Raw genomic sequence first — 21638 nt, 5'->3', positions numbered from 1 at the left:
CATATATATCCCATTTGTAATCAATCTACACTGAAAACATGACAAAAATACATATACTGCCTTATTTCATACTCAAAACAACCTCCAAAAATTCTGATGGTAAATGCCAACTCTCCTTTATGGGTGAGAAAACACTGAGATGAAGGGATCAGCTTACAGTCACACAGCCAGAGGTAGAAACGGAAGTCCAGGACAGCGTAACTGTAATTCAGTGTTCTACCTACAGTCTCTGACTGTAGCCCCTAGAAAGGACGTGGCCACTCATTTCATCTCACTACTCAAGTTCCCTGTGGTTTAAAATTAAATAAAAATATCTTTAAGGTGGGCCAGTACGAGTGTATATATGTACATCTAAGATTTGCTTATTTTAGATAGGTGCTATGGGAAGCTCAGCAAGCAGAGCTCCCAGGAATTCTTTACAACTAAACAGCTCCACTTATGTATTTTAAACATCAGATTCCCACTTAAGATTGCACCTGAAATCTTGAAAAATACTAAATTCTTGTGCAAGAAGCAGCTACTATCTAAGGGAAAGTTGCTATGATTCCTTTTAGTTATACTTACTGCCAATTGTTTATGCATATTTGTATTTCAAACTAAATTAGGTTTTCTTAAACTAGGCATAACTGAATAGTATGGACTCAAAGGGCCAACAAAGACCTAAAAATCTAAACAGCTTATCATCTTACCTTCAGGAAGGATCACACTTCTGTCCCAAACAGCTAAGAACATATAGCTGTCTCTTGGTATCCATGGGGAATTACTTCAGGAACACCATCTCCCCCCACTCCCCAAAACAAAAATCCTCAGACACTCAAATCCGTTGAGTAAAATGGTGTGGTGTCTGCATACAATCAGTGCACATCACCCTATGTACTTTAAAGCACATCTAGATTATTTACAGCACCTAAGCCATGTGAATGCTACCCAGATAGTTAGGGAAGCCATGGATAACAGAAGGCTGACTGTATTTCACTTACAAATAACTAGAGGAAAGTCAGTTATAAATACAAACTAACCATATACTTTCAGGAATTAGTATTTAATTAGGATCCCATTCTACTTCAAACACATGGAGACTGAATGAAAGTAGATCTATATCAGGAGAAAGGTACTATATAAAGTTGAACAGAATTAACTATAAATAGCATATAAATGAAACACAAGGAGCTGTTCCTGAAGATGTGAATTAGCTTAAAATTCCAGCTCAACTACCTTTCCACATACCTTATGGGAATAATGAGGATCCATGATCCGTGCAAGACCAAAGTCACCTATCTTCAGCACCAAGTCTTCAGTATTAATGAAAAGATTAGCTGGTTTGAGATCTCTGTGCAGTACGTTTGCAGAATGAATATACTTGAGCCCACGTAGCAGCTGATACATGAAAAGCCTGGCATGCTCTTCCAATAAAGGGCCCTGCTCCAGCACGTTGGCCAAGTCTGTCTCCATGTACTCCTGAACAATGTAAACACTGTTCAGTTCGGTAAGAGAGCCCACATCGTCTGTTAACTGGCTTCCACTGGGACCAAGAATTTCAAACACTTTCACAATGTTATCATGGTCAAGTCTTCTAATAATTTTGATTTCACGTAGAGCATGTTTAACACTCTGGGGATCAGTAAGGACAATTTTCTTGATGGCTACTCTCTTGTCACAGTCATTGTCTACAGCAGAAAAAACCAAGCCGTTGCCTCCACAACCCAATGGTTTTAAGTCCATATACCTAGAGCCCAGATCAAAACCATGAATGTTCATGAGACTTTCAAATTTCTCTGCCATTTTGAAACCCTTACTATTGCCTTTTCCTTTCAAATTGTTGAACTTGTGTAAACAAGGAAGAAAACTGGCATCAAAAGGAAAGATCTTTCAAAAAGGGAGAAGAAAAATAATTATGCTTCCATAGCAAGATGGTTTCTTGATGTTCATTGCATATGGCAACCGGGCCTGTTGAGTTCCCCTTAGATTTAAAGCTCAAAAAGCTCTACTCATACTGAGAATTAAAAAGATTGCAGTACTCATAGTTCAAGGAAGGGGCAGCAACTCTGCAGACATCTAAAGAAAACACTCAAGAAACTCAAACGGAATGAAATGACATACTATGCACTCAGATTTACTGTGCTAAACGATTTAACATTTAACAAAAATGTGAATAAATATGCACACAACAGGCTTCTATGAACATTCTCCTCACAGTGCAGATACATTCAGTGTTGGACTGGTCCTGAGCAGCATCATTCTAAGGTGCTGGTAAGCACTATTTCCGTTTTGCTTCTTTTCTTCCTTTGTTGCTATATATTTCAACAGGAAGCCCTGGTGGCTGTTGGTTAACAGATGTCTTTTGTTAGTGATCAGGTGGCTCCAGCTCACCACAATCACAATCAAAGCTACCGTCCATCTTACTCCGATACAACCTGGGGATGAGAAAAAGAAGGAAGAGTCACCACTGCAGGCAATATTCTTTTCTTTAAATGTGTGAAGTGACACAACCGGCATTTGGCTATACACTACCCATGGTCCATGAAACTTAATCACAGACAAGTGATAAATCACCTTTAACCAAAAATAGCCTACAAAAATGTTGTCAGCTATTCACACGTGTTGGCCAGGGTTCCAAATCTCACCACACTTGATTCCTTTATCACTTAAGACTTGGGGCTAGCACTGTGGCATAGTGGATTAAGCTGCCTCCTGAGACATCGGCATCCCATATGGGCAACGGTTCACATACCATCTGCTCCAATTCTCATTCAGTTGCCTGCTAATGGCCTAGGAAAGCCTGGAATGATGGTCCAAGTGCTTGGGCACTACACCCACGTGGGAGACCTGAATGAAGCTCCTGGCTTCGGCCTGGCCCATCCCTGGCTGTTGGGGCCATCTGGGGAGTGAACCAATGGAGGGATGATCCTCACCCCCCAACCTCCACCTCTGTTTCTCCCTCTTTCTGTGTAACTCTCCCTTTCTAAATAAGTAAACAAATCTTAAAAAAAAAAAACAAAAAACACTTAGACTAAGTTATGCCATTTATTTAATGCCAATAATAATGAAAATGTTCATAATATGTGTATAGAGTTCTTTAGACTTTTTTTAGGCTAAAATATTAGCAACATTTCTCTAAAGGAACATATAAGCCCAAAATATCTTTGTTCATTATGGAACATTTTTATTTACTATGACTATCAGTACCCAGTGAATAAAAATTTAGCCACACAAGTAAGATGAATTCACAGACCATGCTCCTCAATTCATGAAAACATCAACTCGAACAACAAACACACCCACAAGAAGTGTGTAATGTCACTGATAGAAAAATCAAATTAGGGGCAGGCACAGTGATGTATCCGATAAAGCCTCAGCCTGCAGTGCCGGCATCCCATGTGGGTGCTGATTTGAATTGCTGATGCTCCACTTCTGATCCAGCTGTCTGCTATGACCTGGGAAAGCAGCAGCAGATGGCCCAAGTGCTTTGACCCTTGCACCCTTGTGGGAGACCTGGAAGAAGCTCCTGACTCCTATTCAGATCAGCCAGCTCTGGCCATTGCGGCCATTTGGGGAGTGAACCAGTGGATGGAAGCTCTCTCTCTCTCTCTCTCTCTGCCTCTCTCTCTGACTCTCTATAACTCTCTTTCAAATAAATAAAATAAATCTTTTTTAAAAAAATCAAATTAACTTGAGATAACATGGTTTGGAAAAACATTTCTAGAATATGTGAACATTATGTCTGAGGAAGATAGTGGAAAAACTAGAACTCTCATACAATACTGGTGGGATTTTAAATTAGTAAAATAACTTCAGCACTATCTAGCATAAATAGATAAATGGATAAATAAATACCATGCCCTATGACCTGGCCACTTTTCTTCAAGGTAAATTCCTAGAGAAATGCTTGAAAATAAATATACAGGCAGGCGCTGCGGCTCACTAGGCTAATCCTCCGCCTTGCGGCGCCGGCACACCAAGTTCTAGTCCCGGTTGGGGCGCTGGATTCTGTCCCGGTTACCCTCTTCCAGGCCAGCTCTCTGCTGTGGCCAGGGAGTGTAGTGGAGGATGGCCCAGGTGCTTGGGCCCTGCACCCCATGGGAGACCAGGATAAGTACCTGGCTCCTGCCATCGGATCAGCGTGGTGCGCCAGCCGCAGCACGCCAGCCGCGGCGGCCATTGGAGGGTGAACCAACGGCAAAGGAAGACCTTTCTGTCTCTCTCTCTCACTGTCCACTCTGCCTGTCAAAAAAAAACTTAAAAGAAAGTAAATATACAAATGCTTGGGGTTTTAGTTAATAGCAAAAAATTACAAACAACCTAAACTTCAAAAAAAAAATAGAGAATAAGTGAGTTAAGAATTTTACATTCATACAGGGGAATGCTATATAATAGTAAAAATGAGTAGATGGTTGACATTTCCAAAAACAAATTAAAATTAAACTGCATATAAAAACCATTTACAGGCTGGCGCCGCGGCTCACTAGGGTAATCCTCCGCCTTGCGGCGCCAGCACACCGGGTTCTAGTCCCAGTCAGGGTGCCGGATTCTGTCCCGGTTACCCTCTTCCAGGCCAGCTCTCTGCTGTGGCCTGGGAGTGCAGTGGAGGATGACCCAAGTGCTTGGGCCCTGCACCCCATGGGAGACCAGGATAAGTACCTGGCTCCTGCCATCGGATCAGCGCAGTGCGCCGGCCGCAGCGCGCCGGCCACGGCGGCCATTGGAGGGTGAACCAACGGCAAAGGAAGACCTTTCTCTCTGTCTCTCTCTCTCACTGTCCACTCTGCCTGTCGGAAAAAAAAAAAATTTACATCAGATCCAAAAACATGTAAATAATGCTATTTTATGGCTGCATACATACATAGCGAAAATATAAGAAACACCTGCAATTATGAAGGTCATTAATAGCAGAACTGCCTTGTTTTACTGTAATAGAAATAGTGTCTTCTGTTTGCAAGGTTTTGTCTACTTCTCAAAATGAGCCCCAAATAAAATACCTCAAAAAAATACTGTTATTTACCAGCCTATTTGTAGCAAAGCATTTAAGAGTTAAAATCTGTAAATAAACTTCTGAATTAAAAAATATTTATGATTTTTGGGGCTGGCATTGTGGAGTAGTAGCTGGAGCCACCACCTGTGATACCAGCATCCCATGTGGGTACCAGCTCCTGTCCCAGCTGCTCCACTTCCAATCCTGCAGGTGTTCATGGAAGGGCAGCAGAAGATAGCTCAAGTGCTTGGGCTCTGACACCCACATGGAAGACCCAGAGAAAACTCCTGGCTTCTAGCTTTGGACTGGTCCAGCTCCAGCCCTTACAGCCATTTGAGGGGTGGACCAGTGGATGGAATCTCTCTCTATATAAGTCTGCCTTTCAAATTAGTGAATATTTTTTAAAAATATGATTTTAAAGGGTTTTAATATATATCTTTCTCCCCTCCAAATATTCTTGTATTTGTGCACATCTTGATTCTTCTTGCTCTCTACCATACTCCCTAGGAGAACCAGTGCTTTTCAAAAGCTCTACTCTTTCTGAAATTTCACATTTCTAGTCTCCACCTGAAATAGTAATGTTTGTTCTCACCCACCTTTTTGCCTTAATATAGACAACTGCTTAAAGCTCATCAAACTTTAAAGTGCTGATATATGAACATTTGAAGTCATTTATACACACTTAAATAAGAACAGTTAAATCTCTAATTTCTCTTTTAAGCTTCTGGTTCACTAATAGAGCAATCTGGTCAAGTACAAACAATGCATCGTCAAAACTGACACCACTATTATCAGACAGACCAGCACTACAGCAGGAACAGCAATCGGATTAGAGAAAGCTGTGAAAATCAGAGGTCCTCGCTCAAGACCTCCATCTGTATCTGTGCCCTTTAAACCAAGAAGCATCACAATCCAGAAATAACTACAAGGACAAAACACCCTTTTCAGACACCTCAAAGACTGATCAGTAGACTGTGGAAAAAATATATTAGGAAGGCAGAGGCTTGTGCCTAGGTTAAGAACTGCAGAGTCGTCATTATGTACTCAAGATGAAGACTATGCAAAAGGCCAGTCTGGCATAGTCAGTCATCCCATTCTGAAGAAGGGGGTATAATTATCAATAAAACTGTAATTTCATCAGATGGTCAAAACTGTACCAACAAAAATCATACAGGGAGGGAATAAAGAACAGAATACTAGGGGCCAGCTCTGTAGTGTGGTGGGTAAAGCCGCCACCTGCCGTTCCGGCATCCCATATGGGCACAGATTCAAGTCCTGGTTGCTCCACTTCCAATCTAGCTCTCTGCTATGGTCTGGGAAAGCAGAAGATGGCCCAAGTGCTTTGGCCCCCGCACCCAGTTGGGAGATCCGGAGGAGGCTCCTGCCTCCAGGCTTCGGATTGGCACAGCTCTGGCCATTGTGGCCAATTGGGGAGTGAACCAGTGGATGGAGGACTCCCCCCACTCCCACTTCTGCCTTTCTGTAGCTCTGCCTCAAATAAATAAATCAATCTTTAAAAAAAAAATACAATTAACAACAGCACTGCTTGCTTGGTGACTGCCCCACTGCCTATGAGCTGTATTCTTCAGATTCCTTCAGTATCCATTAGACCAAAGACTACCAGAGTGCTTTTTCAGCCAGGAGCTTGGAAAGTCAGTCCACCTTAACCAGTCCATTGTGGGTATTCTAAACCTCTGCATCACACGCTGCATCTAGTATTGCCAAGTCAATCGTGCTCCATTTAGCAGCTATTTGTAAAGTATCTGTTCTGTGACAGTCAAATATACAAGGCATGGGGGATAAAACAGTGAGTAAAAATAGACTTAGGCTCTGCTCTCATGGAGTTTACGTGTGACTAAAGACAAACAGAAAAAAAAAAAAAAAAGGAAGGTGGGAGTGCCAAGGGGACAACTGGTACCAAGGAATAGTACAGAACATTGTAAGAGCCCATCCACAGGGGGATTTGACCAAATCAGGGCAGTCAGAATGTGAGTCTCTGGCAGCCAGCCTTAAGAACGTCAGAGGACTCCTGTGGTCATTCTCAGCATTGAGCATCTAGAGCAAAAACAGTTCCTCCTTAGCACCTTGATCCTTATTACACCTATATCCCAGATTCTGATGTCCCTAACCACCTCCCATCTTTCACATCAGTCATGAACTCCCTATCTATCAAATGTACCTGATGAAGGTGTACAGGTACAGCTCAAGTGGACCAGCAAACTACTAGTCAGAGTAGCCTTGATCTACATCAGTGACCTGTTGAAACATCCTGTTATGATTTTCTCCACCAGCTTTCACACATGCTTTCATAAAAGCTAAGTTCAAGGTTTCTTTCTGCACATTCCACATACTTCAAATACATATCCACATACTCCAAATAAACACTATCCATCCCAATCTACCAGACTGCTGACTCTGTTGTGTGGAAGGAGACCACAAAGTCTGAATTAGCTATTTCAACTCTGTTCTGGTTTTTAACAATTTAGTCAACAAGACGAGGCACAGAGACTGTTTATAAGGACAAAGCTGGCTTTTGGCTATACTTTCAGACTTCTTTCAGTGACCCACCATAGCATGGAAGTAAAAGCTTTTTATACAGGTCAGGCTGGGTACCACCTGGCTGAATGCAGAAGGCAATTTCCTGAAACTGATGAGCAACGTTGCCTTCTGCTTGCCGTCACCTGGTCTACCCACATGCCAAGATAAACACAGCAGTGCTGAGGTCACGCCTAAACGTATAAAGCTACAGAACAGAAAAGACAGAGTAACTTCCCTGTATCCTATCTCCCCATCCCTACAGAAACTGGATTTCCTACCTCTGCTTTTCCAGGAACAACTTAGCCTTTGTCAAAAAGGAAGTCTGGGCCGGCGCCGCAGCTCACTAGGCTAATCCTCTGCCTGCGGCGCAGGCACACCGGGTTCTAGTACCGGTCGGGGCACCGGATTCTGCCCCAGTTGCTCCTCTTCCAGTCCAGCTCTCTGCTGTGGCCCGGGAGTGCAGTGGAGGATGGCCCGGGTCCTTGGGCCCTGCACCCACATGGGAGATCGGGGGAAGGCACCTGGCTCCTGGCTTCGGATCGGCGCAGCGCGGCAACCGTAGCGGCCACTTGGGGGGTGAACCAACGGAAAAAGGAAGACCTTTCTCTGTCTCTCTCTCTCACTGTCTAACTCTGCCTGTCAAAAAAATAAATAAAAATTATAAAATAAAAAAAAACAAAAAGGAAGTCTGGATGTGCAAAGTAATTTTGAGGTGAGGACCCAGCACACAAAGCTTACTTTTCTGGTTTTCTCTTCCACCTTCCATTTTGCTGCTCCATACTCACGGACAGCACCAGCCCTCCTCCCTCGTCGAAGGCTTCTGCCCATGTTGCTCTTCTCCAGAGTCAAGTGAGTAATCTGAGTTAACTAGAATCCAGCTAGCCTCACGTCTCCTCAGCCAAAGGGAAAGGTTGAGCTCTACTTACATGTACCTATCTTCTAACCCTGGCTCAGAGAGAGGTTGTTACAGCAAATTTGTTTTCCCTAAGATCATGTCTCGGGCTCTCATCTAGGCTACTAAGTTTCTAGGTCAGAGAAGGCCAAGGGTTACATCTTAGCTGCTTCCTCATATGCATTCTTGGCAAAGTCCTTGAGTATCCTAATGCTGGATGACCCTAGGAGCAGAGAGCCCTTTCAAGATTAGGACCTCACAGGGGCCAGCAGTGTAAACTAGCAGCAGCCAATAATCTTAGGAATCTATGGACAAAGAGGGACCTAAAAATTAAAATATCAAGCCCTAACACAGTATCAGTAACTAAGAAAAACTTTCAAAGCAGCATTTTGTGCTGCTCACCATATCTGTTGTTGCTATTTACTCTAAAATATCCACATGAGAACATCAAAACTTCACAGATCACATAAACTAGTCAACGAATCTGAAGAGATCCATGTAATCCTAACAGTTTATGATCTATAAAAGCAGAGAATACATCTTTCATTCCACTGGTTTTGTTCCCAAGCACTTAAGGTGGATGGTATGCCCAGATTGGGAGAGACACAACTGAAACTGCAGTATATTAAACGTCAAATACAATTCTTTTGACAAATGTATAATTATAAGATTATCAAATATAATAGCCCTTCATCTTCTCTCCTATCTTTCTACTGCCCAAACCTTCATACTGAGACTGCGTATCTAACGATAAGGAAACACTGGAGCAAACACAGGAGCAGGAGTTTACTTCTAAGAACATTTTATTGGTGAAAGCAGGTGACATGATCACAGCTCTACCCAAGGGCATGGGGAGATGCAATCCCAACATGGACCCAGAAGCAGAAGAACCAAGAGGTTTTCAACAGCTTTGACAGAAACAGATTCAGCTGGGGGGCCAGTACCATGGCTCACTTGGTTAATCCTCCCCGCCTTGTGGCGCCGACATCCCATATGGGTGCCGGGTTCTAGCCCCAGTTGCTCCTCTTCCAGTCCAGCTCTCTGCTGTGGCCCAGGAAGGTAGTGGAGGATGGCCCAAGTGCTTGAGCCCCTGCACCCACATGGGAAACCAGGAGGAGGCACCTGGCTCCTGGCTTCGGATCGGCGCAGCACCGGCCATGGCGGCCATTTGGGGAATGAACCAACTACAGGAAGACCTTTCTCTCTGTCTCTCTCACTGTCTATAACTCTACCTGTCAAATAAATTAAAAATAAACAACTTGATCTCAGAGGAAAGCGCACTGCTGGCACACGGGAGTGCACTAGGAGGGCCTCCTTGTCCACTAACATTTCCCCTTCCTCCTCCCTTCCCTCGTCTTTTGCCATCCTTCCTCAATCTAATCTAATCCTGCAAAGCCTCTACTCTTGCATGTTCTAGGGCAACACTGTCTAGTTTTTAGTAGCTGTTATAAAACAGATTTAGGACTAAGCTTTACTGATATTTCCAAGCAATGCCTGGTAATTAGTAGACATCAAAAAAAAAAAAAAAAAAAAGCCAAAAAAACACACACCAAAACCAGTACGGAATGAATTAATGTAAATAGCATGTTCTACTTGATGGCAGGAAGTTCTAGAAGGTAAGCCCCATTGTCAGGTTTCTCAGAATCTGACCTCCCACTGGGGAACATCAGTGCGGATTCCTAGACATGGTACTTTCCTTTCCAGGCACTCCACCAGGAGTCTCACCCCATGAAAAACACATAGGTCTGCCAACAACATGAAGAAGCACAGTTGGTTTCCACCCACTCAGACTAAAGAAACAAAAACACTCCAGCTTTGTTACAGCTCCTGTTTTATTTATTGTGGTAGTGGGAAAGGACTGTGCCACTGAAATAGAGTCCTATATAATAAATTCAGTTTAAAAAACAGAAGTCCTACCAGCCCATGTAATACTGAAACCAAAGCAGGTATCACGAAGATCCTAAACCTTGACACCAGTCTGATTTTAATATCAATCAGTCCAGCCTGGCAGTGTCTATGGGATCTAGCACAGCTTTCCAGACTATAGTTCAAAGGCAACTGTGGCTGGGATTTTAAACACTTATTTATTTACTTATGTATTTATTTTATTTTACTCATTTGAGACAGGAAGGTCCTAACTGCTGGTTTGCTCCCTGAGAGTTCACAACAGCCAAAGGGGATTTGAGGGAGCATTTCTAATCTTCAGAGATTTTTAAGGCAGATATTCCTCCTAAGGCTAAGCCTTAGGAATCTCTCTCTCTCTTTTTCTCTCTGCCTTTCTCTCCCCCCCCCCCCCACTTCTCTTTAACTCTGCCTTCAAGAATTAAGGCAAAAACACAGACAAGGGAAACTTGGGGTGGAAGCAGAATGCAAAAATTCCCAGTAGTCCAAATAGTAGGCAGCTAGGCTGAGAGAGCTCCAAGCTTCAGAAACTGATGGGGCAGAAGTCCAAGAAGAGACACTAGACAAGAACTTTCTAAACCTGAACACTAGACAAGAACTTTCTAAACCTGATAACAAGAGACACAACTGACAGAAGCACAAGTTCAATGAACCCCAAGCAAGATAAATACAAACAAACCCATACTTAGGCACATCATAACCCATATCAAACTGTTAAAAATAAGGAACAACTCTTAAAGCAACCAGGGAAAAGAGACAAAGAACTGGGGAATAGTCAGAACGATGGCTGATTTATCACAAGAAACAATGGAAACCAGAAAATAATAAAGTATTTTTCAGACATCAAATGAAAAATATCATCAGGGTAATACTCTTCAAAAATGAAGATGAAATACAGATATTTTCAAACAGATAAGAGAAAAAAATCTCCACCAAAGCTTCACTACAAAAAAATGTGAAAAGAAGTTTAAACTGAACCAAAATGACACCAAATGTAACCCCAGATCTACAGAAAGGTACAAGTCCAGAAAGTGTAATAACTTTAAAAAATATAAAAAGCCTTTAGAATAATCTACTCATTTGTTTAAATATCTTTCAATGACTGTAATTTACCAATTGTAAAGCAAAAATAATATATTGTGGGGTCTATATATATTGCATGTAGAAGTAAAATAGAAGAGCACAAAGTGCTACAATGAAGTAAACAATCAGGAAATGTCAAGGTCTACATTATTTGTGAACTGGCTTATATAATATTGTTAGACAGGGCAAGTGTTGTGGGAATCCCAACTAGAATCTTAACCACTAGGCTAATCCCCTTGCCCTACAATGCAATTTTTAAACATAGTTTTTCCTTTAGAACTTTCAAGAAATCAAAGATTTTATAGAATGTGCAAAATTTCCTGAGCACTTAAGCATGTGCCATGTACTATTTGATGTTACAGGGAAGAAAAAGACAGTCAAGATTCTTCTGCTCCCAAAGAACTCGCATTCTAGTGAGGAAAGACCAACATAAAAGTAAACCACATCCAACTTCAAACTTAACCAAATGCTATGATTTGGGCACCTAGAAATGGCCTTCTGAGTTGCTGAAACCAAATGCCAAGACAGTACTAGCACTGCTAAGAGATGTGAGAAGAACAACCCAAAGCAAACAGCAAGTAAGAGAGTACTTCAAAAAATTATGTGCAAAAATGGGATTACAAGAGGTTTATTTTGCAGCAAAGAAATTTTGAAATCCATGAGGCTTTTTCATAATATCCTACAACAACCTAAGGCAGCATAAAACTTTGCATTTTGGAGGGAAAGATGTCAATACAGCTTCAAGATGAAGAGCAAAGGGAGTAGGAACTGAGGAGGACATGAGATTGGATAGGCAGATAGGGCTGGATAAGGCAAGATTCTAAATTTTGTAACTAAGAGCAGAAGAAAATGACTAATGGTTTTAAGCAGGCAATTGACATGATCTCATTTCCATTTTAAAATGAGGATTCTGGTTACTGGGAGCAGAATGGACCAAGGAAGGTAGCTGAGCTAAAGCAAAGACCTATTAGGTTAAAAATTATTTCAAGTGGGGGCTGGTGCTGTGGTTCAGTAGGCTAAGCCTCTGCCTGTGGCGCCAGCATCCTATGTGGGTGCCAGTTTGTGTCCAGGCTGATTCTCTTCCAATCAAGCTCACTGTTCATGGCCTGGGAAAGCAGTGAATATGGTCCAAGTGCTTGGGTTCCTGCACCCTCGTGGGAGACCCGGATGAAGCTTCTAGCTCCTGGCTTCAGACCAGCCCAGCTCCAGCCGTTGTGGCCATTAGGTGAGTGAATCAGCAGATGGAAGGCCTTTCTCTCTGTCTCTCCCTCTCTAACTCTATCTTTCAAATAAATAAAATATTTTTAAAAAATTATTTTAAGTGCTGGCATTTTGGCATAGCAGGTTATACTGCCACTTGTGCCACCAGCATCCTGTATCAAAGTGCTGGTTTAAGTTTCTGCTTCTGATCCAGTGTCCTGCCAATGCACCTGAGAAGGCAGCTGAAAATCAACCAAGTATTTGGGTCCTTGCCAGCCATGTGGGAGATCGGATGGAGTTCTTGGCTCCTCGATTTGGCCTGGCTCAGCCCTGGCTACTGTGACCACTTGGGGAGTGAACCAATAAACAGATGGAAGATTTCTCTTCTGTTCTGCCTTTCAAATAAATCAATCTAGTTTTCTTAAAAATAAATAAATAAAGGCTATTTCAGTAAGCCAGATGACATGATGGTGACTGAGACTAGGGTGACAGAAATGAAGATGGAACATAAATCATTGAACAGATCATTAAAAACGCATATTAAAAATATTCAATAACACTCTGGAGACCAAAAAAACCTTATGAGAATAAGGAAAAAGACAGGATTCAAAGGAAAGTTGTAGATGTCATTTAACTGAGACAGGGAAGGCTTAGAGAAGAAAAATATCCAAGAAAGATTTCTATTTTGTACATGTTAGGTCTACTTAGATAACAAGAGGTCAGAAATTGTCAGTCAGGTTGGATATTATGTCTGCAACTCAGGTGAGAAGCCTAAACCAGAAATATAAATTTGGGAATCATCCATAAATAGATGATATTTAAAACAATGAAGAGTGAGACCACTAGGAAAAGAATTTAGAAAAACAAAGAGGCAGGGCAGAGGAGTCCAAGACTAAACGCTGGGATGTGCTCCTGCTTACAAAGAGGGTAGCTGAAAAAGCATGGCAAACACAAAAGGAAGAGAAAAACAAGAATATGTGCCTATCAGCAGAGGGAAGCAGGTGCACAGGCAGAATACAGTGATCAACCACATTCAAGGTAGCTCTAAGATCCTGTTAGAAGGATTTGGTAAATGGAAGCAACCAGCAACTGAACAAGAGTTTCAGAGAAGAGATGTTGAAGAAAGCCAGTCTGGAGCACGTTTAAGAGCAAAAGGAAGTAGAGAGACAAACAGGGGGAGAATGTGAAACAGGTGAGGCCTACCCCTAAGGAAGAAAGCCTCACTAGAGAGGTGCTGTCCAAGCCTACTTTCTGTGATGACACAGATGTTCCGTTTCTATCTGCACTGCCCAATATGGAAGCTATTAGCCACATTTGGCTACTGAACTGAAATACAGTGCTGAATTTTTAAGTTAATTTTTATTTATTTGAAAGGCAGGGCTACAGAAAGAGAAAAAGATGTCTTCTACCCTCTGGTTCATTCCCCAAATGCCTGCAAGCCACAGCTGAGTCAGGCTGAAGCCAGGATCCGGAATTCCATCCAGGTCTCCCACATAGTTGGCAGTGAATTAAGTTCACATCTGCTGCCTCCCTGGGTATGTATTAACAGGAAACCAGAATGGAAGCAGAGGAGAGCCTGGATCCCAAGAATTCCACCATCGGATGCTGGTATCTAGCTTAACCTACTACTTCAACACCCACCCCTAATTTTTATTTAAATTCATATGTAGCTAATGGCTACTGCACTGGACAGTACAGCACTAGAGCACATCAGATACTAATATGACCCCAAAGAAAAGTAAAAATTCACAATGCAAGCAAGAAAACGATCCTTAAGAGGAGAAGGAATCCAGAGCACAAATGGAAGAATCTACAGGGGCTACAACATGAATGAAGTAAGGCACGAAATGAACAGCTGGTAGAGACCAACACTTAAAATGAGAATATGTAGTAACTGTGGTTGGAATCTCAGCAAAAGACTAATTTTCAGAAGTTATAAAAACCAAGCAGAGAAGCAGACATGCTAATGCAGACCCAGGGAGGCAATGGTGATAAATCAAGTAAATGGGTATTCCCACCATTCACATGAAAGATTTGGATTGCTTTCCTGGCTACTTGTTCCAGACCTGGACATTGCGGGCATTTGAGGGGTGAACCAGCAGATGGGAATACTCTCTTCTTCTCTAATAAATACGTAAAAAACTTAAAGTAAATAAATAAGAGACAGTCATTCCTTTTGTTCCTTTGGAGCACAATGCGGTTAAAAAAAAAAAAAGCAGGGAGGTTGGGAATGATGCTCACATATTTACTGATTATCTACTATGTGTCAGGCATATTTTAAGTGACAAATTACTTCGGTTACTCCTAACCACAATCTTGTAAGTTTCATTTTCCAAAGAAGAGCACTAATGTGCCAAAGTGTAAAGTAACTTGATAAAATTACACATATAGTAAATGCCAGAATTTAGATACAGGTCAGTCTGACTCTAAATTAGAATTTTCCCACTGTAATAAGGTGTAAGGTTAAGAACCACGCAGCTTCTGTACCTAGAAATAAGAAATAGTAGATCAGCCGGCGCCGTGGCTCAATAGGCTAATCCTCCACCTTGCGGCGCTGGCACACCGGGTTCTAGTCCCGGTTGGGGCGCCGGATTCTGTCCTGGTTGCCCCTCTTCCAGGCCAGCTCTCTGCTATGGCCAGGGAGTGCAGTGGAGGATGGCCCAGGTGCTTGGGCCCTGCACCCCATGGGAGACCAGGAAAAAGCACCTGGATCCTGGCTCCTGCCATCGGATCAGCGCGGTGCGCCGGCTGCAGCGGCGGCCATTGGAGGGTGAACCAACGGCAAAGGAAGACCTTTCTCTCTCTGTCTGTCTCTCTCACTGTCCACTCTGCCTGTCAAAAATAAAAAAAAAAAGAAAATAAAAAAAAAAAAGAAAAAGAAATAGATCAATCTGGCAGCTATCAACAAGTACCCACAAACCTGGAGGTACTAGGACAAACACAAAACTATTCTCTCAATACTACCCACAACGGCCACTTTAAAAATATTTATTTATTTGAGAGGCAGAGAGACATCTACTAGTTCACTCCTTAATGCCCACAACAGCCAGGATGGGCCAGGAACTCAATACAATCTTCCACATAATGGGACCCAATGACTTGAGCTTCACCTGCTACCTCCTTCCTGTGGTCTGCATTAGCACAAAGCTTGAGTCAGCAGCTGGAGCAAGGGATAAAACTCAGGCATTCTTGGGGCCGGCGCTGTGGCGTAGGGAGTAAAGCTGCCGTCTGCAGTGCCAGCAACCCATATGGGCACCAGTTCAAAGTCCCAGCAGATCCACTTCCGATCCAGCTCTCTGCTATGGTCTGGGAAAGCAGTGGAAGATGGCCCGAGTCCTTGGGCCCCTGCAACCACGTGGGAAACCCAGAAGCTCCTGGCTTCTGATTTCAGAGCGGCCCAGCTCCAGCCATTGCAGCCATCTAGGGAATGAACCAGTGGATGGAAGACCTCTCTGTCTCTTTCTCTCTATATATAACTTTACCTCTCAAATAAATAAATCTTTAAAAAAAAAAAAAAACAAAGTTCAAGCATTCCAACGTGGGGCATTAGTATCTTAATCAGAATATTACTCACTTGGCTAAACACCCACTCCAACACCCATTTTTTGTATTTTTTTTAATAAAAGTGAAAATACCTTTATGGAGAAAAACAGGAGGAAATATGCATTCTTACAACTCAGCTTAGGTGTTTTATTGACCACAGAAGTATCAATGCGAACAATCAGTCCTACTTCATAATATTAAAATATTATCTGGGCATACTGGAAAAAAGCACAAAAAAAAATCTACCACCTCTCCATTTGTCCATGAAGAGAGGGAAAATTATTAAACTGAGTCTAACTAGGTATTATACTGCAGTTCAAAATATTTCACATTAACTGCAGGCAAAAATCATCTAGATCTGTGCTGATCAACATGGCAGCCACAAACTACCTACAGCTATTTAAATATAGATCCAATTAAAAAGTCAATTCCCCAGGTGCACTAGTCATCTAGTGCACAAGTTCTCGAGGCACACATGGCTAGTGGCTACCTAGCTGGACAAGACAGTATAGGACATTTCTATCACCACAGAAAGTTCTACCAGACACTGACTAAATCCTAACATCCACTTGACTTCTCTCAGGAGGGCTAGTGCAAAGAGCCAAACAGAAGACCTGGGTTCTTCCAGCGGGTCACTAACCAGCTCGGCAACCATGCATGCCCTGTTCAGAAGCACCTGCTGACTTACACTGCATTTTAATCACTGGAAACTCGTTAAATGGAGAACCTAGCGCAGTCAGCCTGAGAGAAGTTTACGATTCTGTGCTTCTAACAAGTTCCAAAGTGATGCCAGCACAGCCGACCCAGGAATCACACTCTCAGTACCAAGGTCTTAGATCTCTGCAGGCCTCACTTTCTCGGCTGTCAAATGATGTACCTGGGGCAACCTAATGTCCATAATCCTTTCAAAAACTAACATTTTATAGTCCCACAGCTATACAAAATTAAAAGCATATAGGTTTCCACTCTCTGCAGAGGCAAACTTTCCCGAAGTAAATGCTAGGATTCTAACAGACAATTTTTGTGGAAACAAAAAAAGATACTAAATCTAAATGAAAAAAAATGTGATTTACTATATAAACATTAAGCTCTGTGCAACGTTTTAGAACCTGATTATTAAGCACTCCATATGGAAGACACGTTGCAAAAGCTATCAGATCGCCACTGTGGTGCAATGGGTAGAATCACCGCCTGTGACACAGGCATCCAACATGGGCGCTGAATGGAGTCCCAGCTGCTCCACTTCCCACCCAGCTCCCTGCTAATGGCCTGGGAAAGCAGTGGAAGACGGCCCAAGTGTCTGGGAAACTGGGATGAAGCTCCTGACTTTGGCCTGGCCCACCACTGGTTGCTGCGTGCATCTGAATAACGAACCAGCAGATGGAAGATTTCTCTCTCCCTCTCTCTTTCAAATAAATAAATCTTTAAAAAAAATTAAAGGGGCCAGCAGTATGGAGCAACAGGTTAAACCACTGTCTGCAGTGCTGGCATCCCATACAGGTGTCAGTTGGAATCCCAGCTGCTCCACTTCTGATCCAGTTCTCTGCTAATGCACCTGGGAAAGCAACAGAAAATGGTTCAAGCACTTGTGTCCAACCTATGGAGACCTGGAGGAAGCGCCTGGCTTTGGCCTGGCACAACCCGGGTTGTTTCAGGTATTTGGGGAGTGAACCAGCGGATGGAAGAGCTCTCTGTCTCTACCACTCTGTAATTCTGCCTTTCAAATAAATCTTTTTTTTTTAATTTTTTAAAATACAATTTTATCAGAGAAGCAAATTATCTTTTCTAAGTATGCAGTTCATAGAGGGGAAAAAAAACCAATGCTGGACTCAGCCCACACCACTGTTACTGTGACTGTTAAAGCATCAGCTCCACACGAAAGCAACTCCTTGGAAAAAGCCATTTACAGTAACATTGTTGTGGCTGTTTTTGTGAAGCCTCAGAGCTCTGAGCACTAAAACTGACCAAAATCCCCACGCCATGGACAGGCTGGAGTGTCACGCAACAGCCCACCCAACAAACTGAAGGAGCTCACAGAGGGCAGCCAACAACATCACGGGGAATTTCTTTCCAAGGCACCTTCGTTCCATTTAACAGGGGCCCTAGAATAACTCAAGGTTCAATAGGGAAGGCAAACAAGGAACTGCACAGCCATGGGGAGAAGGCGCACCATAATACCACCAAGGAAAAGCAAAAGGCTAAGATACCAGTCTGTTTTTACCTTATGGATTATGCATGACAGCTGATTACCTACATTCTAAAAGAAAATAAAACACCACTGGGATTACAGTCAACCTCTGAGTATGATGCTCTGAAAATCTTCAATACACATATTCCCATCCCCTCACAAGCGGAGAGACAGATTCCCCACCTGCTGGTTCACTCCCCAAATGCCCTTAATGACCAAGAATGGGCTGAAACTGGGAGCCTGGAACTCAATCCAGGTCGCCCACACAAGTGGCAGAGACCCAATCACCTGAGCCAGGACCTGCTGCCCCCAGGGACTGCACTGGCAGAAAGCTGGAAACCAGAGCTGGAGCCGAGAACTAAACCTGATACAGGACGCAGACACCCAACAGGCATCTCAGCTGCCCCATACTTCCATTTTTAACTCTTTTAGAATCTTATTAAAATCCTTCTATAAAAATCACAGTGCTCTTCCAAAATATCTCCAAAGATTTAATTCACATTTACACACTTTACTGCCCACAAAACTCAAATAAATTACTCTGAGAAAATAAACAGTAAATATAGAAAGACTAGGGGAGATGAGTTGGATACATTTTCTTTCCTTCTCACTTCTAAAACAAATTACCAGGACAGGCGCTGTGGCACAGTGGGTTAAGCCAAAGGTTGGGAAGCCCACATCCCATATTGAAGTGCCTGGGACCCAGTCCCGCCTCTACTTCCCATCCAGCTTCCTGCTAATGCGCCCTGGGAGCCAGCAGATGTTGACTCAAGTACTTGTGTCCCTGACATCCATCTGGCAGACCAGAAAAGAGTGCCCGGCTCCTGGCTTTGGCTACTGGGGGTAAATGGGAGTGAACCAGCAGATGGAAATCAACTTCTCTCTGCCTTTCAAGTAAACAAACATTTTTAAGCCAATTTTTTAAAAACCCTGCCATTCTCGGGGCCAGCATTGTGGCAGAGTGGGTAAAGCTGCTGCCTGAAATGCCAGCATCCCATACGGGCAACAGGTCAGGTCCCAGATGCTCCACTTCCAATCCAGCTCCCTGCTAATGTGCCTGGGAAAGCATCAAAGGCTAGCCAAATATTTGAGCCCTTGCACCCACATGGGAGACCTGGAAGAAGTTCCTGGCTTTGGACCAGCCTAGTTCTGGCTGTTGCAGCCATTTGGGAAATGAACCAGTGGATGGAAAATCTCTCTGCTCTGCTCTCTGCCTCTCAAACAGTGGATTAGAATACCTTTTTCTTTTTCTGCTTTTTTTTATAAGACTTATCTATTTATTTGAGAGGCAAAGTTACAGAGAGGTCTTCCATCCACTGGTTCACTCCGCAGATGGCCGCAACAGCCGGAGCAGGGACAATCCGAAGCCAGGAGCCACGAGCTTCCTCCAGATCTCCCATGTGGGTACAGGGCACCAAGCAGTTGAGCTATCTTCTACTGCTTTCCCAGGCAACAGCAGAGAGCTGGACAGGAAGAGGAACAGCCAGGACTCGAACCAGTGCCCATATGGGATGCTGATGCCGTAAGCAGAGGCTTACCCTCCTATGCCACAGCACCAGCCCCAATAAATATTTTAAAAAAGGAGTGGGCACTGTGGCATAGTGGGTAAAGCTGCCGCCTGCAGTGCCAGCATCCCACAGGGCACCAGTTTGAGCCCCTGATGCTCCACTTCCGATCCAGCTCTCTGCTGTGACCTGGGAAAGCAGTGGAAGATGGCCCAAGTCCTTGGGCCCCTGCACACGCATGGGAGACCTGGAAAAATCTCCTGGCTCTTGGCTTCAGATTGGTGCAGCTCCAGCTACTGGGGAGTGAACCAGTGAATGGAAGATCTCTCTCTCTCTCTGCCTCTCTGTAACTCTTTCAAATAATATAAATTTTTAAAAAATATTTTTAAAAAACACTCTGCCATTCTCAACCCCTTTTTTCTCTTCAATCTTAAGACAACCAGCTAAACATTAGCTGTTTTAGAATTAATCAAAATATTTTATCAAGTTTCAATTAAGCCCTAAAGTTAGAACTGTACATTCAGCTTATCTAAAAAAAAAAAAAAACTTATGAAAAATAATGCAACAATGCCTATTTGAAGTTGTCCTTATTAAAACAGAAAATTCATAGAGATCACCAAAAAGCACTATGAATGAATGATGTTTTTGCAATTCCATGACAGGGAAATATATCTGATTGAATATGAAAACTGTTAGCATATTTACAACACTTATTTAAACCAATAATTTCTAGATATTATAAAGATAGCTTTTACATAACTAGTTAAAACATAAGGTCAACCTCTACCCACACCATAAAGTACTATCAGTCCTTTATAAATAACCTGTAACAAATCTCTCTCCATAGTAGCCAAAGAACTGCCAGTATCAAACATTTAATTTCATCAGCTGATCAGCAATTGATTTTTACCTTGCCTGTCAACAAATGTTACAATTCCACCTGTAGGTTAAGATACCCTTTTTAAAAGCAATTTAAGTAGCCATTACTTTTTCAGAGAGACTGTTGTTCCTCATCAGGGAAGAAAGGAGAATCATAATTCAGACAGAAACATTTTGGCCTATCATTAAAAAAAAAAAAAAAAACTATGAAAAAAAAGAGCCACGTAGCAGTCGTGGGCAGAATGAGTCACCATCCAACTCAAAACTCGCAGCACTTTAAGCTTCCTCCTACCCGACCCCATCCCCTTCAACAACCCCTCCAACAACGCACCCTGAGTCAGCAAACCTTACTACTTCGTCAGTTCTGAATTTTCCGGAGGCTAGTGAGCTTAGGTGAAACCCCACAACACTTTTAGTGCAAATGCTTGTCTTTAGACATGTGCTTTCTCTACTGCAAAACTGACTGATCTACAAAGTGATCTTCTCCAGATTGTTTTTTAACAACAGAAAGTAGCCAAAGACTACCTTTTATCCTCTTGTGCAAATAAGTGCACTCCAAAACAGACCCATTAAGTTTAAAACAATTCTCCATTTTCCAAAATTACTGTTGCTGTTTTTCCCCCTCACCAGTAACACCTCGATGATAAAATACGTCCTGCTCAAATCTGGCATAATTCCTAGACGACTTCAATTAGAACAAGTGCACTTAGGACACCAAGGAGCAACTTCACAAGTTTCATAAGGCAATTATTATTAAATGATGTAACGTACACGTGAAAGGACTTTACACTCCTCAGCACTTCATAAACAAGTCTGAACAACTACTAGCCAAAAAAATCCAACGTTTCTTCCACCCAATTCAAAATTATTTTTTCAAACATTAAAATCTGACCGCTCTAAAAAGAAAGCCTTGAAGGCCAGGCTCTATTCGCAGCCTTG

The 21638-nt window shown here is 42.7% G+C and overlaps 1 protein-coding gene across 6 annotated transcripts in view; it reads right to left on the bottom strand.

Moving 5' to 3' along the window:
• Positions 1–21638, bottom strand: part of MAPK6 (mitogen-activated protein kinase 6) — a 52999-nt gene that overhangs the window by 16294 nt on the left and 15067 nt on the right. For 4 of the 6 annotated variants that reach the window (XM_089310349.1, XM_051821999.3, XM_002717751.6 and 1 more), the window contains exon 2: positions 1228–2414. In XM_089310349.1, the coding sequence (XP_089166475.1) occupies positions 1228–1782 (555 nt within the window). In that variant the 5' untranslated portion in view covers positions 1783–2414. Of the gene's footprint in view, positions 1–1227; positions 2415–7785; positions 8144–8245; positions 21551–21638 lie in introns of those variants that run through there. The other 2 variants (XM_089310346.1, XM_089310347.1) reach the window with 2 other exon arrangements.

Source organism: Oryctolagus cuniculus, chromosome 12 (genome assembly GCF_051225735.1).
Source record: "Oryctolagus cuniculus isolate XC-2025 breed Fujian yellow rabbit chromosome 12, ASM5122573v1, whole genome shotgun sequence".
Taxonomy (NCBI): Eukaryota; Metazoa; Chordata; class Mammalia; order Lagomorpha; family Leporidae; genus Oryctolagus; species Oryctolagus cuniculus.
The sequence above is the reverse complement of the archived record's forward strand: the minus strand, read 5'-3'. Positions and strand labels throughout refer to the sequence as shown.